The sequence below is a fragment of the Periplaneta americana genome, chromosome 15 (genome assembly GCF_040183065.1).
Source record: "Periplaneta americana isolate PAMFEO1 chromosome 15, P.americana_PAMFEO1_priV1, whole genome shotgun sequence".
Taxonomy (NCBI): Eukaryota; Metazoa; Arthropoda; class Insecta; order Blattodea; family Blattidae; genus Periplaneta; species Periplaneta americana.
The window spans coordinates 80050839-80075034 of NC_091131.1; the positions used below are offsets into that span (position 1 = coordinate 80050839).

The 24196-nt window shown below is 37.0% G+C and overlaps 1 protein-coding gene across 1 annotated transcript; it reads left to right on the forward strand.

Moving 5' to 3' along the window:
* The first annotated feature begins 8164 nt into the window (after window positions 1-8164).
* On the forward strand, window positions 8165-23391 carry LOC138715151 (uncharacterized). The gene is made up of 2 exons (XM_069847703.1): window positions 8165-8858; window positions 19950-23391. Exons 1-2 carry the CDS (start codon window positions 8228-8230, stop codon window positions 20453-20455), a joined length of 1137 nt encoding a protein of 378 aa, XP_069703804.1. The 5' UTR covers window positions 8165-8227; the 3' UTR covers window positions 20456-23391.
* Window positions 23392-24196: the final 805 nt, after the last annotated feature.

A 24196-nucleotide genomic window follows, 5' to 3' on the forward strand; every position in this document is an offset into this window, starting at 1 on the left:
AAATATTAATTTTTTCAGAAAACGAAAAAAACTGTCCCTCACGTTTCTCATACAATAAAATAATCTGACATATTTTATATAGGTATTTCATATATAGGCCTATATATACTAACTTTGGTAAAAGGTTTCACTGTTCTCTTTTATTTATATGGTTTCTTGGAAATAAAAAAGAAAACATTTGGACATATCCACTTTTTGCAGAAATTTTTATATGCACACACATTAATTGAAAAAAAGTATAAGAGATCATGTTTCATTCATATTGTCAACTGTATCAACATACAAATAAATACTTTATAAGTGTTTCATTAAATTAAAAACTTAATGTTGGATTGATTTCCTGAACAAGGAATACAATACTGTTATGTTTATATTTTTCTCTTTATAATTTGTGTCCAGTCTTTGAATTCTTGGCACGTCAGGTGGGACCAGGCTAGTATGTACAATGGAAGTTGGCCAAAAAAGACAATTCATCCAAACAAATTCGCCCATGAATATTAATCCAGGAATATTCGCCCAAAGTGATTACACCAACTGTTTTCATTCTCACCGTCATTCACGGAAAATTCACCCAGTGTGATAAAGTTTAGCTCATTTCATAGTAAATATATTTTTGTAGTAATTCGTTTCCGTGGTAACATTCGAGTCGCTCAGAGCAGAAGTGGTGTAAGTCAAAAATGAGTAATGAAGGTTAAAGTAAACATTCTGTAAAATACAGCGCAAAGTAGTAATTAATATTCAATTTATTTAAATTATTAGTAGTCAGTGGATAGCAAGAAGGACATATTAATTGCTACTTTGCGCTGTATTTTACAGAATTTTTACTTTAAACCTCATTACCCAATTTTGACACACCACTTTTGCTCTGAACGGCTCATTTGTATTCCGAAATGTGTAAGTATATACCCATATGAATATCTATTTCATTTTCTAGAATAAAGTGCGTAAGATTTGTTGATAATGTGGCGTTGTTAGCAGGCGAGGAAACGATACTAAAGGACATGCCACTGTAACTAAATTACAGCTGTAAAAAGTATAGGATGAAGATAAATGCAAACAAGACTAAAACCATGGTCATAAGAAGAAAAATGAAGAGGGTAAACGTACGAATTCTCAACGAGGCAGTAGAAAAAGGACAGCTTCAAATCCAGGAGTTGGATCTAGGACGAAGAGTAAAAGAACCACAAGAACGAAAATATAAAACGATGGAAGAGTAATGGAACGGAGAAAAATTCTCTCCGGTGCCGGGATTTGAACCCGGGTTTTCAGCTTTACGTGCTGATGCTTTATCCACTAAGCCACACCGGATACAACCCCGACGCCGAACAGAATCGTCTCTGATTGAGTTCCAACTCTTGGGTTCCCTCTAGTGGCCGCCCTTTGCACTACGTCATAGAGGGAACCCAAGAGAGAATTTTTCTCCGTTCCATTACTCTTCCATCGTATGATGACGCAGAATATCTGCATGGAAATATCATATGTACTTCGGTACATTGAAATAATATATGATATGCGTAAATCACGAAGTGATTTAAGACGGCGCTTATTCCGTCGGATCCCGGCCAACTAGTCACTCATAACGAGTGCACCTGAGCACATGTGTGGACTTCGGTCCGATGTTCATAGATATCTATGACGTAGTGCAAAGGGCGGCCACTAGAGGGAACCCAAGAGTTGGAACTCAATCAGAGACGATTCTGTTCGGCGTCGGGGTTGTATCCGGTGTGGCTTAGTGGATAAAGCATCAGCACGTAAAGCTGAAAACCCGGGTTCAAGTCCCGGCGCCGGAGAGAATTTTTCTCCGTTCCATTACTCTTCCATCGTATGATGACGCAGAATATCTGCATGGAAATATCATATGTACTTCGGTACATTGAAATAATATAGAAAATATAAAAGCTTAAATATAAGGCTGCACAATATTTCACAAAGGTATGATGAATTCAAAGACGAAGGACGTGTCGTTGAATACTTGCGTGCCTGTGGTTACAACATTCAAATCTGAAGAAATCCATCCAAGACTCGGTTTCTGCAATAAAGTAGGCCTACAGTTTTTCAGGAGATATGGAAACCATTCAAAACTTCGTTTCACCTAAATTATTGTATTAACAAATACAATTTTAAAAAATTTATATATGTCAATTTTCTTTGTTCTAAATTTATTTTGGGTCAATTTATTTGGATGCATTCTTCGGTGCGTCAATCGTCTATGGGTCAAATTCCATTTGGGTGAATATTCTTTGTGTGAACTAGCACCGAACCTGTATATCAAGTACTGAAAAATAATTATTTTCATAACAAAACAATAAACTATGCCCAATCAAAAAATATATTATTCTTCTTCCTATTATTATTATTATTATTATTATTATTATTATTATTATTATTATTATTATTATTGTAACTGTTTTCACTCATCATATCCACTGCTATTGTCATCTTCTGTCACCTCAACATTCTCCTCATTCTTATGACTTGCTTTTTTTTTTATTTGGTTCATTTTGATAATCATTCATTTTTAAAACGAAATATTTAACAAATAACACCGAAAATAACAGCTAATATGGCGATGAAACAAAAGAAGACACTACTAATTCCATCTTCATGATATTTTCTAACAAGAACTGGATAAGTTTGTGACGTCCGTCTCTTGCTAGAAAGACGTTGGAGTACTCCGCTTTTTGCAGAATCACATTTTCAAGCACCCATTTCAATGACACAAATCTGGTGTTTTTGGAAACTTGTTATACCAATAAATGCCGCTTGAAATTAAGTGAAGAGAACTGTACTATTCTCAAAATTGGAAGTTTTGGACTTGTCCGGTTTTTGCTGTCAATCCTTCAATGATTCCTAGCTCGGGAGAAGTGAGTAACTTGATTACAAGCAAAATTTCTTTCCCTTCCTGGCTATAGAAAATAACGTCGTGCATAACAGGCGCTATGTTCGATTCAAGCTTGTCGAGTATGGCAAAGTTCGATATTCGTCGACGTTTGCTCTGCAGAAGAGGGCCTGACGTGTTTGTACCATCTTGTTATAAAAATATTCGCTATCCTCCACTCCCACTCCTTTTTATTTTAACCGTTTAAGGATTTTAACACAGATCTTGCGACTAGTTTCTTTTTCATGTTAAATAAGACGAAGTTCGTGATGTCTTGGTTGCCTCTCTCATGTTCAAACATTGTAGGACATTAGTATAAAGCATTGAACGTTCATTTGGTTATCGACAAATAAATTTTAATACTTTACTTAAATTACCTTCCGATATGTGAGCCGGCAGCGATGTATGCATTATAGGCTATTTATATTTATTTGGCTTATTTATTGAAATTTTGGTATGAAATTATTTCTCATCAAAATGTTTAAATAAAGTTGTTGAAACTAAAATAACAGATGTGGTCGAATATTAAGTTAAGTCACTATATTTATCCATGCTAATGGTTATACGAGTATCCTTTCCGATGACTATTACACTTTTACTACGTCATACTACTTTTGACCAATAAAACGCTACGAAAGGACTTCTTTCAACCAATCATGGCTGCTGATCGCACAATTTTATCACTTCCCTTTCATTTCTTTATTTTTATCGCTTCCCTAGCATTTGTTTATTTTTATCACTTCCCTAGCATTTGTTTCTTTGTTTGCCAACATTTCAAACTGCAAATTCTTTACAGTATTATAAAACATTCTTTGCGATCGTCATTTGTTTCCCGCATAGATAGTCGACTGAAAATAGTGGCTCCGTTTAAACGTTTTGGTGAAGGTAACATTAGTGAAATAAACTTTTAGTAAGTCAATTAATATCTATTTTATTGTATTAGAGTACTTTATTTCTTCTAATCTTTATGTACTTTCTTCTGTTTTTATCACCTCCCTACCATATGTTGCTTTGTTTGTCAACATTTCAAACTGCAAATTCTTTACGGTACTATAAAACATGCTTTGCGATCGTCATTTGTTTACCTCATAGACAGTCAACTGAAAATGGCGTCTCCGTTCAAACGTTTTGGTGAAGTTAACATTAGTGAAATATAATTTTAGTAAGTCAATTAATATTTTATTGTATTAGAGTACTTTATTTCTTATAATTTTTATATAGGCCTACTTTCTTCTACTCGTGCAATAGTCAATTAAATCCCACTCGAATTTTGATTTTTTCTAGATAAATCAAAACCTCTAGTGAGATTACTGTTGATAAAATAGTATTTTTGAAGAATTGCTTATTGGCCATGCCCATAAGTTTGTTTTTTGAAGCTTGAGGTTCTGGGGTAAAGACTGTTTAATGTGTTGTAGATACCGGAGGTAAAAACTGAAGCAGTTACATAAGTCTAAGAGTGGATATTTGTGGTTTCATAAAAAAATGAATCTGTAGTAGGCCTAATGGAAATGTAAATAAATATGACAAACTTTGATCGAATATAGCGATCATTTTAATTGGTGCGTGGAATATGAGAAACATCGTGTCATTCAGTGGAATCTTACATGAAATTCATATTATGTTTGTGGTCATAAATCATAGTTGTTTCACAATCACATTTCCTGAAAAGTTACATAATTCGTAATTATCATTAATTGCTTTCAGGTACCTTGCTTCTGTGTAAAATTTGACGTAAATAGACGTTCATAAACACTGACCTTGCTTCATTCTGGACACAGTTCTCCCTTGTGAATATCTAGCATATATTTTTCAAGTATAGGCAAGGACTTTTTTTACTTAGTTATTTAATGACTCTGTATAAAGTACTGGCTTATTTAGCGCTGATGGAATTGGTGATAGAGAGGTGGTATTTGTCGAGATGAGGCTGAGTATTCGCCATAGATTACCTGACATTCGCCTTATATCGGAAAAAATCCAACCAGAAATTCAGTCTAATTGGGAATCGAAATCAAGCTCGAACACAACTTCAGATCAGCAGGCAAATGCGCTACCGCCCGAGCTAAACCGGTGGCTTGCCAAAGGGCTACATTTTAAATAGTAGGGCTACAGATAATGATGATACTACTGATGGTGGTTATAAAGACGATAAGCAATGTCCGTATTTAAGATACGCTCAGAATCTACTGTAATATCGGTAACAGAATGTCGATAAAACAAAAACTGTAAAAGTGAGATTCCACTGTTTAATTTCAAATGTGTAAATAAAAATGTTTTAATGATCTTCAGAAGATCTTCAATAGGCCACGAATATACATGACCACACACACACACACACACACACACGTCCGCACACACATAGTTAATTCATGATCCATTTAAATTGCACATTTTGAGAAGATGTTCGCCAGATACAACTTTTTTCTGTTAATGTTCACTACCATGTACCGATAAATAATGTAGGGAACGTCTAGGACAAGATCCGATTTGTCAGTCATACACATTTCGAAAAACAGGACACTTACTTGTGTTTGATCGGCGTCATATCGGCTGTCCGTCGTGATAAATATTTCTCGTGGTTTGTCCAAACGTTTGTAGATGGCAATAGTGGTGGGTTCTAGAATACTTAGAGATTTACAGAGGAATTGAAGTCCTGAATTTCCAGAGCGAGGAACCAAACGAGTCAGGTGGATCTCTCAGGTATGACAGGCCATTGCTAGAGATATATTCGGACTTGATGCCTGGAGAGGAATGCATGGTGTGGCGGATGTTGGAGCTCAGATATTCACTAGTCTTATCCCCCTTTTCCAAGAGAATCAATAAGTAGAACAGGCCTTCAAGACATTATTGCAGAAGGATTTTTCTCAGCTGCTCCGAAAATAAAAAATGATCTCGCAATAGTAGCAGTTTGACTCTCTATAGGAGAAAGACGTAACTTATGATGTATTAGTTTGAATCCTGCTGACTGTAAAGTGTTGGCACTGTCCACATAGGAACAATACGGCCACACAGCTGAGGAAACTGCGCTTCGTTGACAAGTTCAGAGAAAAAAGGCTATCTCTCTTCATACGTTTAACAGTTTGCGTCTTAACTTCGGGTATCTATCTTTTTTAATTTTCCAAGGCAATGACTCGGGGTGAGGCAAATGGCCAACGTTATTGAAGCTCTCACGGTTATTCCATCAATCCCAAAATCCCTCACAAGGACGCGGGATGGTGCGTACCTTCTGAGACATAGGCCTATGTACTGAGTAAACCGTAAGTAATGTCATCAATTATTTCAGGGGGTTATTCTTTGAGATACTTGAAACAAAAAAGTTTAACACCGTTTCTTTTCGTTTTTGCTTCCTTTTCGGGATAAAAAAAATGTTTTATATGAAACATTTCATGGCATGTTTTGGGAAAGTTGTTGATTTAATTCCCAATATCCTCAGTCGATTTAAGAGAGCAGTGTATTATGATAATAAATGGTTGAAAGAATTTTAGTTGTCCTTTAAATGTGCAGAAATTTGTTCCAAAAAAATGCAAGATTGTAAAATTCCTTCGCATTTGTTCGGATCAAATTTCTATTTCTGCAAATTTAACCCCCTGAAATTAATGACATTACTTGTGGTTCACTATCTCTCTTTGTTTTATTTCGGCTGCTTTGGCAAAGCATACCGTACTTCGAAATGTAATAAGAATTGTTAAAATGGAATTATATGCAAATAAATACAGTACAATGGGTTATTAAAAAAATCAGGATTTTTCTGAAACCGCTGAAACTATGTTAATTTTTGTTTCAAAGGCGTGTACTTGACCTCCTCCATTTACCCAAACGTCTCCATGGACAATGTGACGAAGTTGTGGTGCTTTTAGAAGCCGTAGGCCATGGGAGGCGAACTACATATCACCGCATGTTGTTGATTAGTGCAGCAGCGGTGGTGGAATGTTGCTAGGGGAAACGGGAGTACACCGCGAAAACCTAATACCAAATATCGTCTTTGTTCACCACGAATTCCACTTGAACACATCGGGACGAAACCGGGTTAGCAGTGTAGAAAGCCGAAGATTTAGCCATTCGGATAACGATGTGCTATGTTAAAAGTTACATTTACAAAATAATAAAAACTACATTTTGCAATACAGAACAATTTGACGTTACGATATTCTTTCAATGATTTTGAATTACTTTGGTAACGCGTAATTTGAAATGTAACAAGAATCGCTCAAATAAAATGCAATGATAATAAATATAATGGAATGTTAAAAAGTCAGAACACTTTAAGAGAACCTAAAATTATAAAAAATAAACAAAGTTTTACAAAACAATAAAATGTCCAATTCGTTCACAAAGAAAAGAATTTAACTTTATGATACCTCCTGCATAGAACTGGAATATATCAGTCCCCTAACTGCCCGTTGTGCAATTCAAATCAAGAAATGGATTCGGAATACCTCAAAATCTGTGCTTCAGTCGCTGAACATGATAGTATCTTTGAAAAGTATCTTTGAAAGTCAAATGACTTTATTGTCAAACGTCTGGCATTAGAAAATAACACCTAGGCAAATAAATCTAATGGATTTTATTTCGAAATGTAACAAATGGAAGGTATTCAAGCTATTTCATGACAGTTACTGTTTTTTCTTTGTAAACTTATTCGTCGAAATAATAATTTTGTCTCTACAGTTGTGAGTCGATCTTATTACGTGTTGTGGATTAAATAGGGTATTTTCTAACGCCTTAGAGCATTTCGCACGTTTTTCTTCTGGATGCTTTACGGAGCTTAAAATAATGACTTCTAATGTTTGAAAACAAAACAATCATCATTCTATAATTTTTTATTTGTTTTTAAACACAAATAAACCATATATTTCCGCGAATGAGATATATTTTTTAATGTTGCTCAATCCTTAACTTTAATAACGTTCAAGCGATTTCAGTGTCTAACTTTTGAATTCCCCATAATTTATCTTCTATGTTGACATTGCGTTGTCATGATGACAAATTAAACTTTGCCACATAATCACAATTTTGTAAGCTGTCCAACTTGTTCTGTTGAATAGTAAGATGGAATTCAGTCTTCTTACCTTTAGTCAGAACTTTCCTGCCACTCCCTTGGCATCCGGGAGCTACGGTCAATTTTCCATTGCTTCAACACCTGATCAAATCAACAAGGTTATTGTATTTCCAGCAACCCCTCTGCTCTAGGTCGTCTGAAATACAATGGAGACGCAGGAACCGTGTATTGCACACTCGTAACCGAGAAATCAATTGAAGTGGGGAACAGAGAATTGGTATAAATACAAATTGTGCCAGTGGGAACCACACAATTGTAAAATAAAGTTATACAAGCACAGAAGCGAAGAAATCATGGGAGTTGATTATAAGAGAGTTGTTACGGTTCTTTCCATAGCGTTGCATTTGGCGTTTGCTAGGGAAGTGAGTGTTCATGGACCTCAGGTATACTTTCTGCGTCGCAGAGATCTCAAGACGTCTTCGAGCGTCCCCGTGGGTTATGGAGTTGGCGGAGGATTCCTGCCTAAAGGGGGACTTCTCGGATTTGGGGGACTGGGAGGATACGGTGGGGGACTAGGAGGATACGGTGGAGGACTGGGAGGATACGGTGGAGGACTGGGAGGATACGGTGGAGGATTGGGAGGATATGGTGGGGGACTGGGACATCACGGCGGCCTCCTAGGAGGCTACGGAGGTTATGGAGGTTACGGAGGATTCGGAGGAAGTCTTCAGAAAAGTCTTGGTAGCTCGAGTTACAGCAACGGCCAGGCAGGAGGAGGAGCCCAGAATCAGGCGTCGGGGTTCGAAGCCGGGGCAGGCCACAAGGGTCAAGCCGCTGCGCAGAACTCGCAGGGGTACTCGGGAGCCGAGGACGCCAAAAAGCAGAGCGAGCAAAACGCCGGTTTCTACGGCAACGAGGCGGGCGAGAAGAAGAAATACGAGAAAGGAGGTGCCTATCAAGGAGCTTCCAATTATGGCCAATCTGGTGAGTGAGTGTGATTTTATTGGAGTCCGGATTTTATGTAGACTAATTATACATTATATTCGGATATTCCTTCTTATCCACATATCTAAAAAGGATCAATATTTGAGAACATTAAAATATTACCACTAGTGTATTCAAATTTGACGACAGGTATATTCATGTCTTTATGCATTTACATAGCATTTGCCAGAGAACAGGTTTCGCTCAGATAATTAGTCATTGGCTTTTACTGTTATAGATCAAACGCAATTGCTGATGAAATATTATGTAGGCTACATTTCTCCTGGATCGAGCGTGAGAATATTCTGTGTTGCATATATAGACAGATAGTATAGGCTTAATGGACGCCAAGATTAGAGCATTAGTATACAGCTGACTTCTATTCAGTTTATTTAGTGGCAATGAAGTACATATTATAGCAGAGAATCTTCATTTATGACATGTATATTACGAATAAATCGCACAAAATACGTCATGCTATATTTCTACAGAAATATCCTGAATTTCAACAAACATTTAACAAAAATTCAGAATTTAATGAAAAATTGAGAGAAATCTAATCCTTCCTCAATAAAAAAAGACGGGTAAATTGCGCTCTAACTGAAGAAAAATTCGATGACGTCTCCTAGAGCAGTGACGAAATTCATTGTGTGTCTATAAATCTTTTCAGAAGTGAAATGTGCGTTAGAGAGATGTCGACAGTTACAGTAGTGGCTTATTATAAGGCAAGCCAATACATTACATTTGTAATGGCATGTACGATTACAAGTCGTGAGATTTTATTGCCGATGTTGGTGTGCTGAATCACCGCTAAGCGGGCTGTTACTTGCCCATGTAACTTTTCGGACGGCTTCATACTAAGCGAAACCTGTTGTACACCCGTTATTCTTAATTTCTCATTTGAGTATCATGATTCTGGAATGATTATCGCGGAAATATACGTTTTCTCCATTTCAGACACCGAAAAACGTTTTGGACATTTTATCGGTCTTTGTACAAAGTTTTCTCCTAAACTACTGGTCGAATTTAGTTCCTATTCAGTTACATATTTATGAGTCAATTTATGCTGTAATAATAAATACGAAATATAATAAATTTTAGAAAAAGAATTAAGAGGTCTTTATTTGAACCCTCTTCACAGACATCACATCTATTCATCTACACTTAGTGTCATTATTAACTTTTAGTACCGGTACCTAAAATTCCGGGCTCTAATTCTGTAACTGCAATTAGAAATTTATTTAATAGCTGCTATTCATTTATCTGCACATTTCTAAAGATATTTATGTACTGTATATATTTCACAATACGATAATATGTGCCACTGTCTTTACCCCCAAGGAAATAGCCTACCCTTTTAGGGGCTGAGTAAACCTCAGGGCCACAGTGCGCTGAAAGGATATCAATGGAGAAAATCTATGATCCCCATTGGGATTCGAACCCGCGACTTTCCACCTTGTAGCATTAACTTACACCTTAACAGCAACGCTATCGCGCGTCCGTAACAATACTGTAACGCATAAACAGGATCTCTAGTAATTAATTACATTTGTAATTAATCATTTCGTTAGTGTAATGATTCTGAAACTGATTAGGAGAGAGTCAGGTAGTATTGGACATCGGATAGTATCGGACAGTGCGTTTCTTTCATCTACCACCATATGGTAGTACCTGAATGACATGATTACGTTTCTCTATGCGACATCACAGAAACGTAACCATGTCAATCAGGTACTATCATCGTGTGGTAGATGAGAGAAACTCACTGTCCGATATTACCCGATGTCCGATACTACCCGACTCTCCCCTACGTTTAAAGAAACCAAAGTTTAAAAAATCTGCTTTCTCCACCAGTCGTTTGACAGTATCCGATGCAAGTTGAATCTCAGCCCCTTTGGTTAAAAGCTGTCAAATGAAAATAAATCTAATTAAACCAGTTCCCTCGAAGGAAGTCATAAATATAATCAGTTATTTGTCCAGGAAATATCACTATTTTAATCATAGTCATAATCTGAAGTGCTGTGAAAATATTCGACGAAAATCTGAATTCGTTCAATTGCACTCGTTGATTTATAATCACTAGGACTCGGATTTTTAGGTGCTAAAAATCGAATATTAATTTATTTCTATGCGCTAAAAAATCGGGAAAATATGTGACAAAAAAGGAAAAAAATATTTAATTATATTTCAATTATTTTATGTGAATATAAACAATATGCAGTACTCACCAATATATTATGCTGTCTCGCCAACTGTTGAAGAATTACAGTACACAATGAGATTCATCCTCAAGTTGTCCTTCACAAATAACCGACAATTATCGCGGAACATTGTCTTGTAGCCTACTGGGAAAAAGAGCGTCCTGGCCATTGAGAAACAACATGCACTCCCTACAAACATGTTTATGATTGGAGACGAAAACAGAGGCAGCTGGTGTTTATGAAATTATAATTGCTTCCTGAATCAGCGTAATGATAAATTACAAGACACTACTAAATGACACATCACTGTTTATGTGTGTTAGTTATAATACAATTCTTTAATGGTAACAGCCTGACAACTCTTATCGCTTGTGGCGAGAAAGCAGACTGCAGTTCCACAGATAGGCATTTCCGAGAAACAGTTGCCAGCTGTCACGTCTAAGCAACTGCACTGAACATTCGGGTGATGATTAATTTGAAATGGGGCTTTAGTCAAAAATTGTTCGATGAAAACTTAACTTTTATGTGGTGTGTGGATAAGCTTCAGGGCTTCTACCGCGTTGTCTTGGTGTTGGTGGCTGACGTCGAAACGTCGAAACGTCAGCCACCAACACCAAGACAACGCGGTAGAAGCCCTGAAGCATATCCACACACCATGTACACCAGCCGCGGAAGCCTATGCGAACACTTAACTTTTATGTGTTTTTATATGAATATTTGAAAATGTGTATTTACATTTAAAAAATTCAAAATATATGTTTTTATGTGAAATAAAATTTGAAATAAATGCTCAGGTGACCAAGTACGAGTTTCTATTACAGTGCAAATAAAATATTTATTTACCAAAGGATTCCAGCCCTATTGATCATCTTATTAATAAATGCATATTTTCAGCCTTTCCCGCACATATGGAAAGGGTCCCAAACGAAGTTTGTGTTGGATAGGACATGTAACGCGAAAAGGTGTAATTATAATGGCAAGGGAGTTTACCGGATGCTCGTAATGCGTGAAGTGGAAAATCCGAGGGACGTTAATTTCAATAGAAATAGATTGCACACACCACAAACACCGTGGCGGTAACGTCATGCGTTAAGAGTAGTTGCAAGTTACACTACAAGGAGAGAATGTGCAACACAATAGGTGCGTGAGGCTGAGACTACACACAAATAAGTCACGACTACATAGTGTGACATTTATGAAAAAAAATTTTAAACATTCTAATTACTTTTCATGTCTGTATCTCTATTTGCCTGTACGTCTGTATGCTTTGTCTAACTCTCTATTGTTTGTTTGTTTTTTTATTAGTTATTTAACGTTGTAACAACTGTCGATGGAATTGGTGATGACAAGATGGGATAGAGGATTCGTCATAGGATTACCTCACATTCGTCTTATAGTTGGGGGGAAAACCTAGGAATAAAATAGAGTCATGTGGGATTCGAATCCACGACCGAGCGCAACTTCGGATTTTTTAAAATGCATAATTAATAAAGAAGTAGTATCAAAACCACTAAGTTTTTTGCCTACGCATAGAAACTGAACAACATGAGAGGAAAACTAAGTGAGACAAAACCACTAAATCATGATTCAGTGGTGATAGCATCAGAATGAAAATAAAGAAAAACCAGTCAATAAACTAAAAGCCTAAGGATTAATGATGGATTTAGGTGTCCTGAATTTGATGAACTGCCAAGAATCATATCTTTCTAATGATGAGATGAAAGGGTTATCACTGGAATGAAGTTTCTGGTAGAAGTGTCTTGTAGATTGTAGAAGATGAGTGTGCAGATAGTCAACCTGTAGATCTTCATGAACTTGTATATTGCTTGTAAACCAACCGCAGCATGGATGTTCCGGAGAGCTCTGTTTTGCGTTGTTTGTAGTGGCTTGAGGGTATTCCGAGGTGCATAAAACCAGTCAGGAGAAGCATAAGTCAGAATTGGAAGAATTAATTGTCTATAGAAATTTGTCTTCTGTTTCAGACTAAGCACAGGAGATCGTAGTAAAGAATAAATTTGAAAAGTGCGAGCAGTAGCTTTAACAGTAGTAGATTTGATGTGTTGCGTCCAGAGTAAGCGTTTATCAAGAATGACTCCGAGATATTTAACTTGATCAACATATTGTAGAGACTGAACATATAATGTAAGTTTACTATCATGTTTTTTGGTGCACTTTGTGAAAATTATGGATTCGCACTTGTCAGGGTTGATTTACTTCGGATTATAAGCCGGACGCAAACGCTAGTCACCGCCATCGGTGGATGCCATCTGTGGATAAACACGATCACTAGTGGTCCCCACTTTATGCAGACATTTTCTCCAACCGCGCGTTAGTAGCAAAATGGACTCCCATATGGAAGCATTGATCGCAATATTAGTAAAACAACACTGACATAAATGACGACAAAGAGCCGTTTTTGGGTACATCCAATATTGAGAACTCGCGATCATTTAGCTAAGCTTTTCGAGAAGCTGAAGATAAATTTTTTAAAGTATTTTCGAGTAAGCTTGACAACATTTAAATAATAATTATTATATTATGAGGTAGTGGATGGAAAGCTAGGAATGGTGTGGTGGACGTGAGTGGTTGCGTTTGCGCGGGATAAACGGTGGTCGAACGCAGCCACAAGCATCGAGATACGGCCTCTACCGTAGAATGTGATCAAGGCGGGAGAGGTGGAGTGTAACAGCATTTTGTCGTCACAGCTCTGAACTGTGACAGCTCTGGAATAATTGCTGTGACAGGTAATAGCGATTTTGTCACAGTATGATTTTCGTGTTCGGATCATTTTTGACAATTGTGAATGTTTCTCATCACTAGCCGGCAAATATTTACATTTATCGCTCTTTTGAAAATAGATACACGGGTGCCATGTATTATATCAACAATACTGATTAGCGCGGCGAATATAAGAAACACGCTCTGAGCTGTATTATCGAGATGTGTGGGCTCGTATATTCGTCCAAGAATGTTTACGAATGATTAAGTGAATCATTCGTTGGAGAATATAGCGGTCCACGCCTGTGGAGTAAGGGTTAGCACGAGGTGGCCCGGGTTCGATTCCCGGTCGGGGCAAGTTACCTGGTTGAGGTTTTTTCTGGGGTTTTCTCTCAACCCAATATGAGCAAATGCTGAGTAACTTACGGTGTTGGACCCCGGACTCATTTCACCAGCATTATCACCTTCATCTCATTCAGACGCTAAATAACCAAAGCTGTTGATAAAGCGTCGTAAAATAATCTACTAAAAAAAAGAATATAGCGAGTACATTGTAGCTTGAATATCAAAGAGATGACGACGTTAACCTTTTGAGTGGGACGAAAACTAATTAGATTCCAGTTATGTTGCCCTTCAAGTTAAAATTCTGACTTGCAGTTGTCTGGACTCTGTATAGTTGTCACATCTAGGCCTACGTACATCAGTCGCCATCACTATTAGTCACATATCGATCGGAGACGGCGATTACTCAGAACTGTGGTTTTGGAACTGTAGTCACAGTCGAAACCAGCGAGAAACCAGACGCAGCAGCAACAGAATCACAGAGTCTCAAATCACACCCAACGACTCTCTACGGACGCCGTATCTGCGCTGAGTCTATTAAAACTGTATACAAAATACAGACCGCAGCTAGTGGCTCCGTTTGCGCTTGGCCTTATACTGGATGTTCAGTTCAAAGTGTGTCATGGCTCGCTGTATGCCGTTATGTGGCTAGCCGATGAGCCTAGAGAATTCAATCTTCCTACACTTCCGCAGAGGTGTATAACCTATGAGGAAGAGAAGTTGCCTAGCAAGTACGGCGTTCATTCTGAAGAGTACGTACCGATACGTACGGTAACGCCGGTAGGGGCAGGAATATGAGCTGTTTGGAAATACGTACTGTCGGAATATGGGGAGAGGGTTAAGACGATTACTTACGTATTTGTTGACATTAACTTCGATGGTCAACATGGACACAGAGCATTTGATTTGTGTTGTGGAATGTTACCGTAAGCAACCGATGATAACAAATACCCTGCGTACGACTTGCCGGCGCAAAACACAGTTCGAAAGAGGTTATGGTAGCACACAGACCGTACAGACCGCCATCTGTTGCTACGACGTTCAAGTTATACCGTACACGTTCTCAAGTTCAGATTGAAGAACGCCTTAAATAATAGGCAACTTCTCTGACATATAAGCTGAAACTCGCTTCAAATCGGTGACCCAAAAACAGTGACGTCATGACACACTTTGAAATGAACACCCAGTAATCTCGTTCTATTTGTCTGTCAATCTGCCTATCCGTCTGTCTCTGCCCTCTTTGTTTCTGCCTGTTGCTTATCTGTCTATCTCTGTCTATTTGCTTGTATTTGTCTGTTTGCCTGTCTGCTTGTTTCTGTCTCATTCTGTCTGTTTATAGGCCTATCTGCTTGTCTTTTTTTGTCTGCTTTTAACAATCTGTCTCTTTTTGTATATCTCTATTTGCTCCCTCTGTCTATTTGTCTGTCTCTATCTCTTCCTATTTACCTCCGTCTATTTGTCTGTATCCCTGTTTACTTGTCTCTGTCTTTTTTGTCTTCTTCTACTTCGCTAGCTGTCTCTATTTTCGTATAGCTATGTCTATTCGTTTGACAAGTCTATTTACTGTACTCCAACCAGGAGAAAGTCTCAGGGGTATGAGACGCAGCGGGATAATGCTGTGAATGAATGTTGATGTCATAAGATGTCATAAAGTCACACACGTAGGTACACGCATCTCCATTGGCTAACTCTCAAAGCACAAACCATACACACATACTTATACTACCCTAGTTACAAAATTAGATCACGGTTAATCTCCTGGTTATGGTTGTGGTTTTAATCCCTCCATATAGGAAACAACATAAGCCCTATGCAGGAGAGCGCATATTTTTTTAACTGACGTTATAACGGTAATATTATCTATCTACTTCGCTCCAATAGGTGACGAAATAGTAAGTACATTCCTTTCAAGGTTAATCTCCTGGTTGGAGAACAGTACCTACCTGCTTATCTCCGTATGCTGTTTGTTCTGTCTGTTTATATCAGGGAGGCGCTCCCTGGTTTATATTTCATTATCAACTTGTCTCTGTTTCTAACCGTTTCTGCTTGCCTTCCTGATTGTGTCTATTCGTCATCTTTCTGCTTCTGCCTGTTTCTATATGTTTGGCTCTATCTGTCTCTTTCTATAGGGTAATTCCGGGGGAGATAGCCATGCGGGTGAGACGACCAACCGCTCTTATTTTTATTCTAATCATCTGTTTCCAATGAAAATCGGTTTGCCGCCAGATGTTAATTAAACGAAGTGATTGTTGCACCTGCGAAAACGTAAGGTTATTATTTCCGCGTTTTGTAGCCGTTCGTGAGTCTGTGAGCAAGCAATAATTTTTCACCTTCTGAAATAACAATAGAGAAATACTGCATTTTGTGAGGAAATTTGCTGGAAACATTATTAAAGAGGTAAGGCATCTTTAAACATTCTATCTTAACTGTATTTGTTCTCTTCACTGCTGCCAGTTTTTATTACGCGGTATGGCCATCTCTCCCGTAAAAAAAGGAGAGATGGCCAGCATTTTTCCGGGATAGATGGCCTACAATTGAGGAGTATTATTATGTTAAAAGTATCGTTATTTCTAGATTCCGACAAAATATAAAGCAAAGCCCGGCAGCAAACGTGTCTTTGGAATGAAGATGACTTATACCGTGCTTTTGAAGTCATTAAATATGGCAATTCTGTACGTCAAGCCTTCATTACATTTCATATTCCAATAAAAGCCCTGGAAAGTAGAGTTAAAACAGACAGTTCTACAAAGGGTGCAATGGGACCAAGTGACACATAGGCAATGACAATGGATGTAGATTTGTTCGCCATATTAAATATGCAGGAACATGGATTTTCCCTTACAGGGACCGATGTCTATAGTCTCGCTTACATTTTTGCTCAAGAACTTGTCAATATTCTCTGACTGGCTGACAAGCAAGCATTCTGATGGGAGCAGATAAAAAAGTTATATTTTTTCACCATGTTAATAACGTCAAAAGAAGTGCTTATACAAATTTTGGCCACTTGACCGCAATTACGAGGGCCGTAAAAAAAAGTTCGCCAGGGGTCGTTAACAGAAAGAAAACACAATTTAATTCAAAAAAATTTATTGGCACAGACACAGCAATTGTTGAGCTATTTTTTTTCAATACATTCCACACCGGAATGAGACATCTGTCATATCATGGGATCGGTAGAGAGGTGCAGGCGGCTGTCCAACGCTGGTTTCGATCCCAGGAAGCTGACTTCTACGACACAATGGTACAAAAATTGATCCCATGGTATGACAAATGTCTCAATTCCAGTGGGAGATACGTTGATAATTAGCGCAACAATTGCTGTATCAGTTTCAATAAATATTTCCATGTAATTGTGTTTTTTTCTGTAAACGGCCCCGGGGAAAATCACTTTCTGGATGGCCTGGTAATTACGGTCGAGTGGCCAAAATTTGTATAAGCACTTCTTTTGACATTATTAATATGGCGGAAGAAAAAAAAATAACTTTTTTATCTGCTCCCATCAGAATGTTTGCTTGTGAGACAACACTTCCTATCCCGGATACCAACTGGAAAAGATACTGTTACTTTGACCTTTCAGGATTTTGTTTCATTAACATGTTCATAAGGTCCCGCGTCGTGATCTAAGGCATCCTGCCTAGGACTCGCGTTACGGAATTCGCGCTGGTTCGAGTCCTCATGGGGGAAGAAATTATCTCATGAAATTTGAGCGAGTGTATGGGACCGGTGCCCACCCAGCATCGTGATGCACTTGGGTAACTACGATAGGTAGCGAAATCCGGTTAAGAAAGCCTGCTGTAACGGCTGGGGGGATCATCGGGCTAATCACACGATACCGCCATTTGGTTGGATGATCGTCCACCTCTGCTTCGACATGTGGACGTGAGGCCAGCAGCTGGCTGGTCGATCATGGTCCTTCATGGGCTGTCGTGCCTCGGATTATTATTATAATGTGTTCATAAGCGTTTCAATTTATTTCTGTGTTGTTTTAAGGAAAATTCACTAAAAGAGGAAAAAAACAAAAAATAAAGTTGTTGAAACATTTCAAACAATCATAATTATGCACTTAGACACTATATTTATGTGTCCAGTGCATATAACCTAATTGTTTTACAAAAAATTGTTATGAATTTACTTAAAAATAATGGTGGCCATCTATCCCTATATCCTATGGCCGTCTCACCCATACATGTTGGGTGAGATGGCCAGTGGCCTATTATATTTCAAACGTATTTTTTTATTACATCAGTGAATTCTATGCGCCCTGAGGCACTGTAGTGGAGAAATATAACCTAGAAGGAACGTATTTGATTTGTTTCGTATTTCTTTTCCAATCGGTTACCCTTTTCTAAGTGATTTAAAAAACTATGGCCATCTAACCCGGAATTACCCTATATAATGTCTGTATAACTCCAAGGATTTTCACATTCTCATCGTGGTTTATTCTATAGCCACATTTGGTCATTTCCTATCAGACATTGGATGGTGACACATCAAGACTCAGCGACGTGAGGTGATGAGTAGGGAAAAGAAGTTCATGCATTTGCATATTTGTTCTCTATCGTTGTGTGAATATCCTGAAAGATTATCTACATGAATCACAAATTTCTGAATACAATGATATTACTTTTATTGTGCATAAAAGTGCATATTTTGACTTTATTTATAAAAGCATCATATTTTAACATTTATGCAGGGAAACTGCATATTATGTATGTTTATTTGTCTTTCCCTCATTTTTAAAAGTGTGTAACCTCGTAAACACGACTAATTTATGTTTATGAATTTTGAACGTAACGATAACGCCCTCACAGGGAGCCTCTCAAGTTAGCAATTGGTATTCCTTTACTGCAGTCTTTAGCAGATTTTGATAGAACAATATCCAGTTTAACATCAGTTCCAGGAAATGTAGGAGATAAAGTGAACGAGAAAACAGCAAATATTCTTTCCAAAAATCCTGGCTATTATCAACTTTAAGAAATTCAAGATATTCTCGGAGGAAAAACACACCAAAAACCAACAAAATTTTCTATAGAACAGCTCACAGCTTTTGTGAAAGCCCCTCTTACTTCTTGTGACACAGAACGAAGTTTTTCGCGCTACAATGCTATGCTGAGAGACAACAGGCGAAGAATGACAACAGAAAACGTACGTCACTGTTTAGTTGTGAACTGTAACAGCATAAATGGAGCATTCAGCAATGAGGCAAGCACTTCAAAATCCATAGACTAAACATAAGTTACTTTTACCTTATTATTCTGTTAAAATAATTTCAGTCTGATAACGCATATTTTGTAGCATATTTATCTATTTTTACGGCATAAATGCATACATATTCTTCACGTTTTTAGGAAATGAACTTCCTTCCCTGGTGATGAGACAGTACAACAAATTACACCGAGAATGGATAAACGTCCATGCCCTACGTGGAACTTAATTCCACGACCATGTCGTCCTTATTTTGCTGAAGTCCTTCCTCAGCCGATTTCCAACGATTCGTATATTTCAAGTTTGTGTAGTTATTATTGTCATTATCACCTGCAATACAACTGTTAACTGATAACGTGCTTAACGGTACGGTCTCAAGAAACATCTGACAAAACTTCTAGTCGATTCATGTCTAACAGTTATCTCATCACATTAGCGTGTCCCATGTAATTTTAAACACTGCAGGTGCAGGAAATGATTCATGTTGTTCACCCACTTGCGAGATGAGAAATAATAATACAATGTTAAGTTACAAATAGCGAGTTTCAATAATATTTCACTATTAACAACTTTTCGAGATACTATATTTTACTTCTAATAAATACTAACGTTTGTCTGTCTGCAGGAAAGAAACAGGGTGAGGTGAAAAGCAATCAGGACCACAAGAAAGGACACAGTACCAAGGGCTATCAGAACTACCACCACAAAGACGAATCTTCGCAATCAACGACGTTCTTTGACGAAGCGAACGACGAAGGCGGTCACTACGACTACCAAGGCCAACAAGGAGGTTTCGGCGGCAATGGAGGATCGTCTTTCAAGGGCTCTCTCCAAGACGGCAGCTTTGCATCTGACGCCAAAGGAAAGCAGGGCCATTACAATTCGGGATACGCCACTGACAACCAGCACGGCGCCAAGGGATCTCAGGGCAATCAGCAGTTCTATGGAGATAACGAAGACTACGGACAGAAAAAGTCGTTCGGTGATTATGCCAAGAAAGCCGGTCTAGAAGAACAGCAGAAGTACGGAGGCTACCAAGGACAGCAGTTCGGAGGATTCAAGAAAGGTGGTAACCAATTTGGGGGCTTCGGACATGGACTAGGAGGACACTTAGGATATGTGGGGTATTAACTCGTGGCTTAAATGTTTACTTTGAAACTGTAGGGTAAATTATATACTGTATAGGTGTGGTCGATTATCTTTAAGTTTACAGAGAGATTCACGAGGTTGCAGTGCCACTCAAGAAGTTTATTCCTGTGGCAATTATGACGAGTTTCAAGGTTTTAACATAGTTTTTCCTGCTTCCTTCTTCTAAAAATTTAACTTATTTTTTCACCTCATATTCCCTGACGAACACCGCTGAATATCAAACCGACTAAGCGGGACTTTACATATAAAAAGTAAAATTTTGAGTAGCCTATATTGAAACAACTTGGCGAAAAAATATTCTGAAATTAAGAAAAATGAATCGGTCGTTCTAAAATGTGAATGCTTTCATAATATCTTTCACAATAAGGCATAAAACTATGTAATGTAACCTACATACTTGTTATGTGTTGCTCTACGTGTCTAAGAGCTTTAGTATTGGTAAGGATTAGAATACTCGAGTTATAAAAGGGAAGTCCATTTGTTTCGTCGTAGTTATAAGATTGTTCATTACATATTTGGAATTTATGTAACATGTGCTTTAGAATCACGGAACTTTAAAGTTGAATTGATTTCGTTGTTCTTAAAGTTGTGGACTCAACTCGCTGCTCGTAGCAGGGGAAGAATTAACGAATATTTATCCATACATTCAGTTAATTTTTCAAAATTCTTAGCATGGTTTTTCTGTCAGTATTTCTAACCGTTTTAATTTTCTTTCGATTTGTTTAATTCATCGTGGACAGTTAAGTAGACCTAGTCACATTAGTCTGTCTAGATAATGGATCAGAGATCACCAAAATTTTACTGTAGATGGTAAAATAAACTTCTAACCATGTTAATGGCAAAGGCACAATTTGCAAAGAATGTGTTCAGAGACAGTAGAGAAAGTTTTATACCAAAATACTCCTAGGTGTGACAAATCGTATACAGTGTTAAAGTTAGTGTATGGGAAAAATGGCAAGCTACAGCTTTTATTAGTTTATACGAGTTAAAAATAAAAACATCGTTCTACAATAATTTTCTTATACGCATCATTGTGAATCAAGTTTATACTTCATTTGCTGTAGTCCAAAAACATAAGTACGATGCCAACTGGGGATGGTGAAGAGTGACGCGCTCCATTCAAACGGATGCATTACAGAGAAAAATGATTCTATTTTTTTTTGTAAACGTCATTTTGTGCAAAATAAACTCTATCAGATATACACATTCAGAAAACATTAATTACATTCTATACAATGTCAAATAAAATTATAATAAAAACACTTTTTCGACAAAAGCGGAAAAAAAAATTATATTCAATTTCAATAAAGACGCTTTCAAAGTCTCATAACTAAGTAAGATAGGCCTATATGACTTCATGAAATAGTAACTTTTAATAATTTGTTTTGGTCTTTTGTAATTTTCCTTACTCATTACATATACGTCTCTATTTAAGATTCCAATTGTTATAGCATCATAACTATTGCGAATCGGATCCATGTTTACATAATAAATCCTTTTACTCCAAATAAACCCAGGAATAAATTGATACAATGTCGGTATATCTAAGTAATTACGTGAACAACTCTGTAAATTTAAAGACTATGGTTATGTCTTCTTCAATTATGTATTCTATAATATCACATAAAATACTCTCTTAATGTCAATTAAAGGACCGTTGGTAATTATAAATATGTTTATTCTGTTGGTGGCATATTTTGTAATCGATCGACCAAATCTTTCCACAATTCAAGTTTTCTTCATGAGAGATAAACATTTTAACATTATAACAATTTGCATGGAATACGTACGAATTAATGTCCATAGTTTGCTTCAAGGTTATTTAAGATTTTTACAATATTCATTGTATTATTTTGAAGTATTATGCTCATAATTTTGGAATAATTTTATATTGTATTTAAGCTGCTAAATTAAGTGCAAGAATGTGAATGCAAGGTAATCTATGGCGAATCGTCGACCTCATCTCGCCAAATATCATCTCGCTATCACCAATCTCATCGACGCTAAATAACCTAGTAGTTGATACAGCGTCGTTTAATAACCAATTACAATAAAAAAAATTAAATGCAAGAAATTCGAAGTCATGGGCTTATGTTTTCTACGGAAATCGTATTTCATTTCTGTTTTAACTATCCTTTCTTCACACATCATATACGATATCTGTTACATTATAATTTAAAACCAAATATTTCGAGTCAATTAGGCGTGGGTAATAGTTATGAAAGTGTTGTGATCAATTTGTTCCGTTTTTCAGGAGTCTCTTGTGTTACGCTTGTTTTTGTTTACATAGGCTACGAGATTATACAAGTCCGAAGAATAACTGGCGTTTATAATTGTCACTAGGCTATCTATAACCAGCAGTTACGAGAGTTCCAATACTAATGACTGATTTTAAAGTGCAACCTTTGCAGCCGTTGTTTACGATGTAAGGCTCCTGTGACAAATTAAACTCAAAACTGAAATTAGTATTCATGAATATTAATACTCTAATATTGAAGGCTACTACAAGTAATAATATAAAACGTGTTGTTCTGCCATGACAGTCTATTGAGCTTGTCTTCAAGACCAATATTATAATCTGTGGTATGACCCAATATAGACTAAGGACTCGAAATGGAGTGTTATTATGCGACCTCAGCGACGATATGAGCAATTATGCTACCCATCTAATCGAGACCGGTCACATTTCTGTCTTTATAATCTCGTAGCTATGATAGTTTGTGTTCGACATTTGACTAAAAATGTATAAGAATTATATAACAAACAACTAAATACAATTTACGATATTCGTTCATAGGACGCAAAAATGAATGTAATTATGAATGTATAAATATTATAAGATAATCTGTACAAGATATAAGTGTTTGTATCATGTTGAGATAGATGGGCAAATTCATAATAAATATTATTAAAAGAAAGTGCCCAATTTCTTGACACAGAGAGAATTGCCTTCAAATGAAATAATTTCATTTGATTTCCATTAATCTTTGAAGGATCAGAAAGTGAAGTATGACTAGCCCATCCTAGAATTAAACATGTAATTGAGCAGCTGTTTCCATACTAACATCTCCAAAAACTAAAATTTTACAGAAAATAAATGATACGTATAGGACATACATTTTTAAACTGAATATTAACTAATTTAATCGTTTCAAATATATCACTATGTTCTAGTCAGATAAGTAATTTTGTTTATGGTTGTATTGCTTAGCTATAACAAAAATAAATATGCAGTTATCGTAATAAAATTAGAAGCCAATTTCTTAATAAAAAGTGATAGTTTCTTCTAGGCCTAAATGGAATAATTTCCTTTAATTTTTGTACAGTTAAAAACTGATTTATGCCTAGTCCACTCGATTATTAAAACATCCAACTGAAATATGACCAGTCCACTCGGTTATTAAAACATCTAACTGGAATATGCCTAGTCCAGTCGATTATATATTAAAACATCCAACTGAAATATGACCAGTCCACTCGGTTATTAAGACATCTAACTGGAATATGCCTAGTCCAGTCGATTATATATTAAAACATCCAACTGAAATATGACCAGTCCACTCGGTTATTAAGACATCTAACTGGAATATGCCTAGTCCAGTCGATTATTTATTAAAACAACAACTGAAATATGACCAGTAGGTTTTTTCCGGGGTTTTCCCTCAACCCAATATGAGTAAATGATGGGTAACTTTCAGTGCTGGACCCCAGACTCATTTCACC

Excerpts from the sequence above, each read along its gene's own strand:
- LOC138715151 (XM_069847703.1), top strand. The coding sequence starts at position 8,228 with ATGGGAGTTGATTATAAGAGAGTTGTTACGGTTCTTTCCATAGCGTTG. Across the intron at positions 8,859-19,949 it reads TTCCAATTATGGCCAATCTG|GAAAGAAACAGGGTGAGGTG; the intron begins GTGAGTGAGTGT and ends GTCTGTCTGCAG.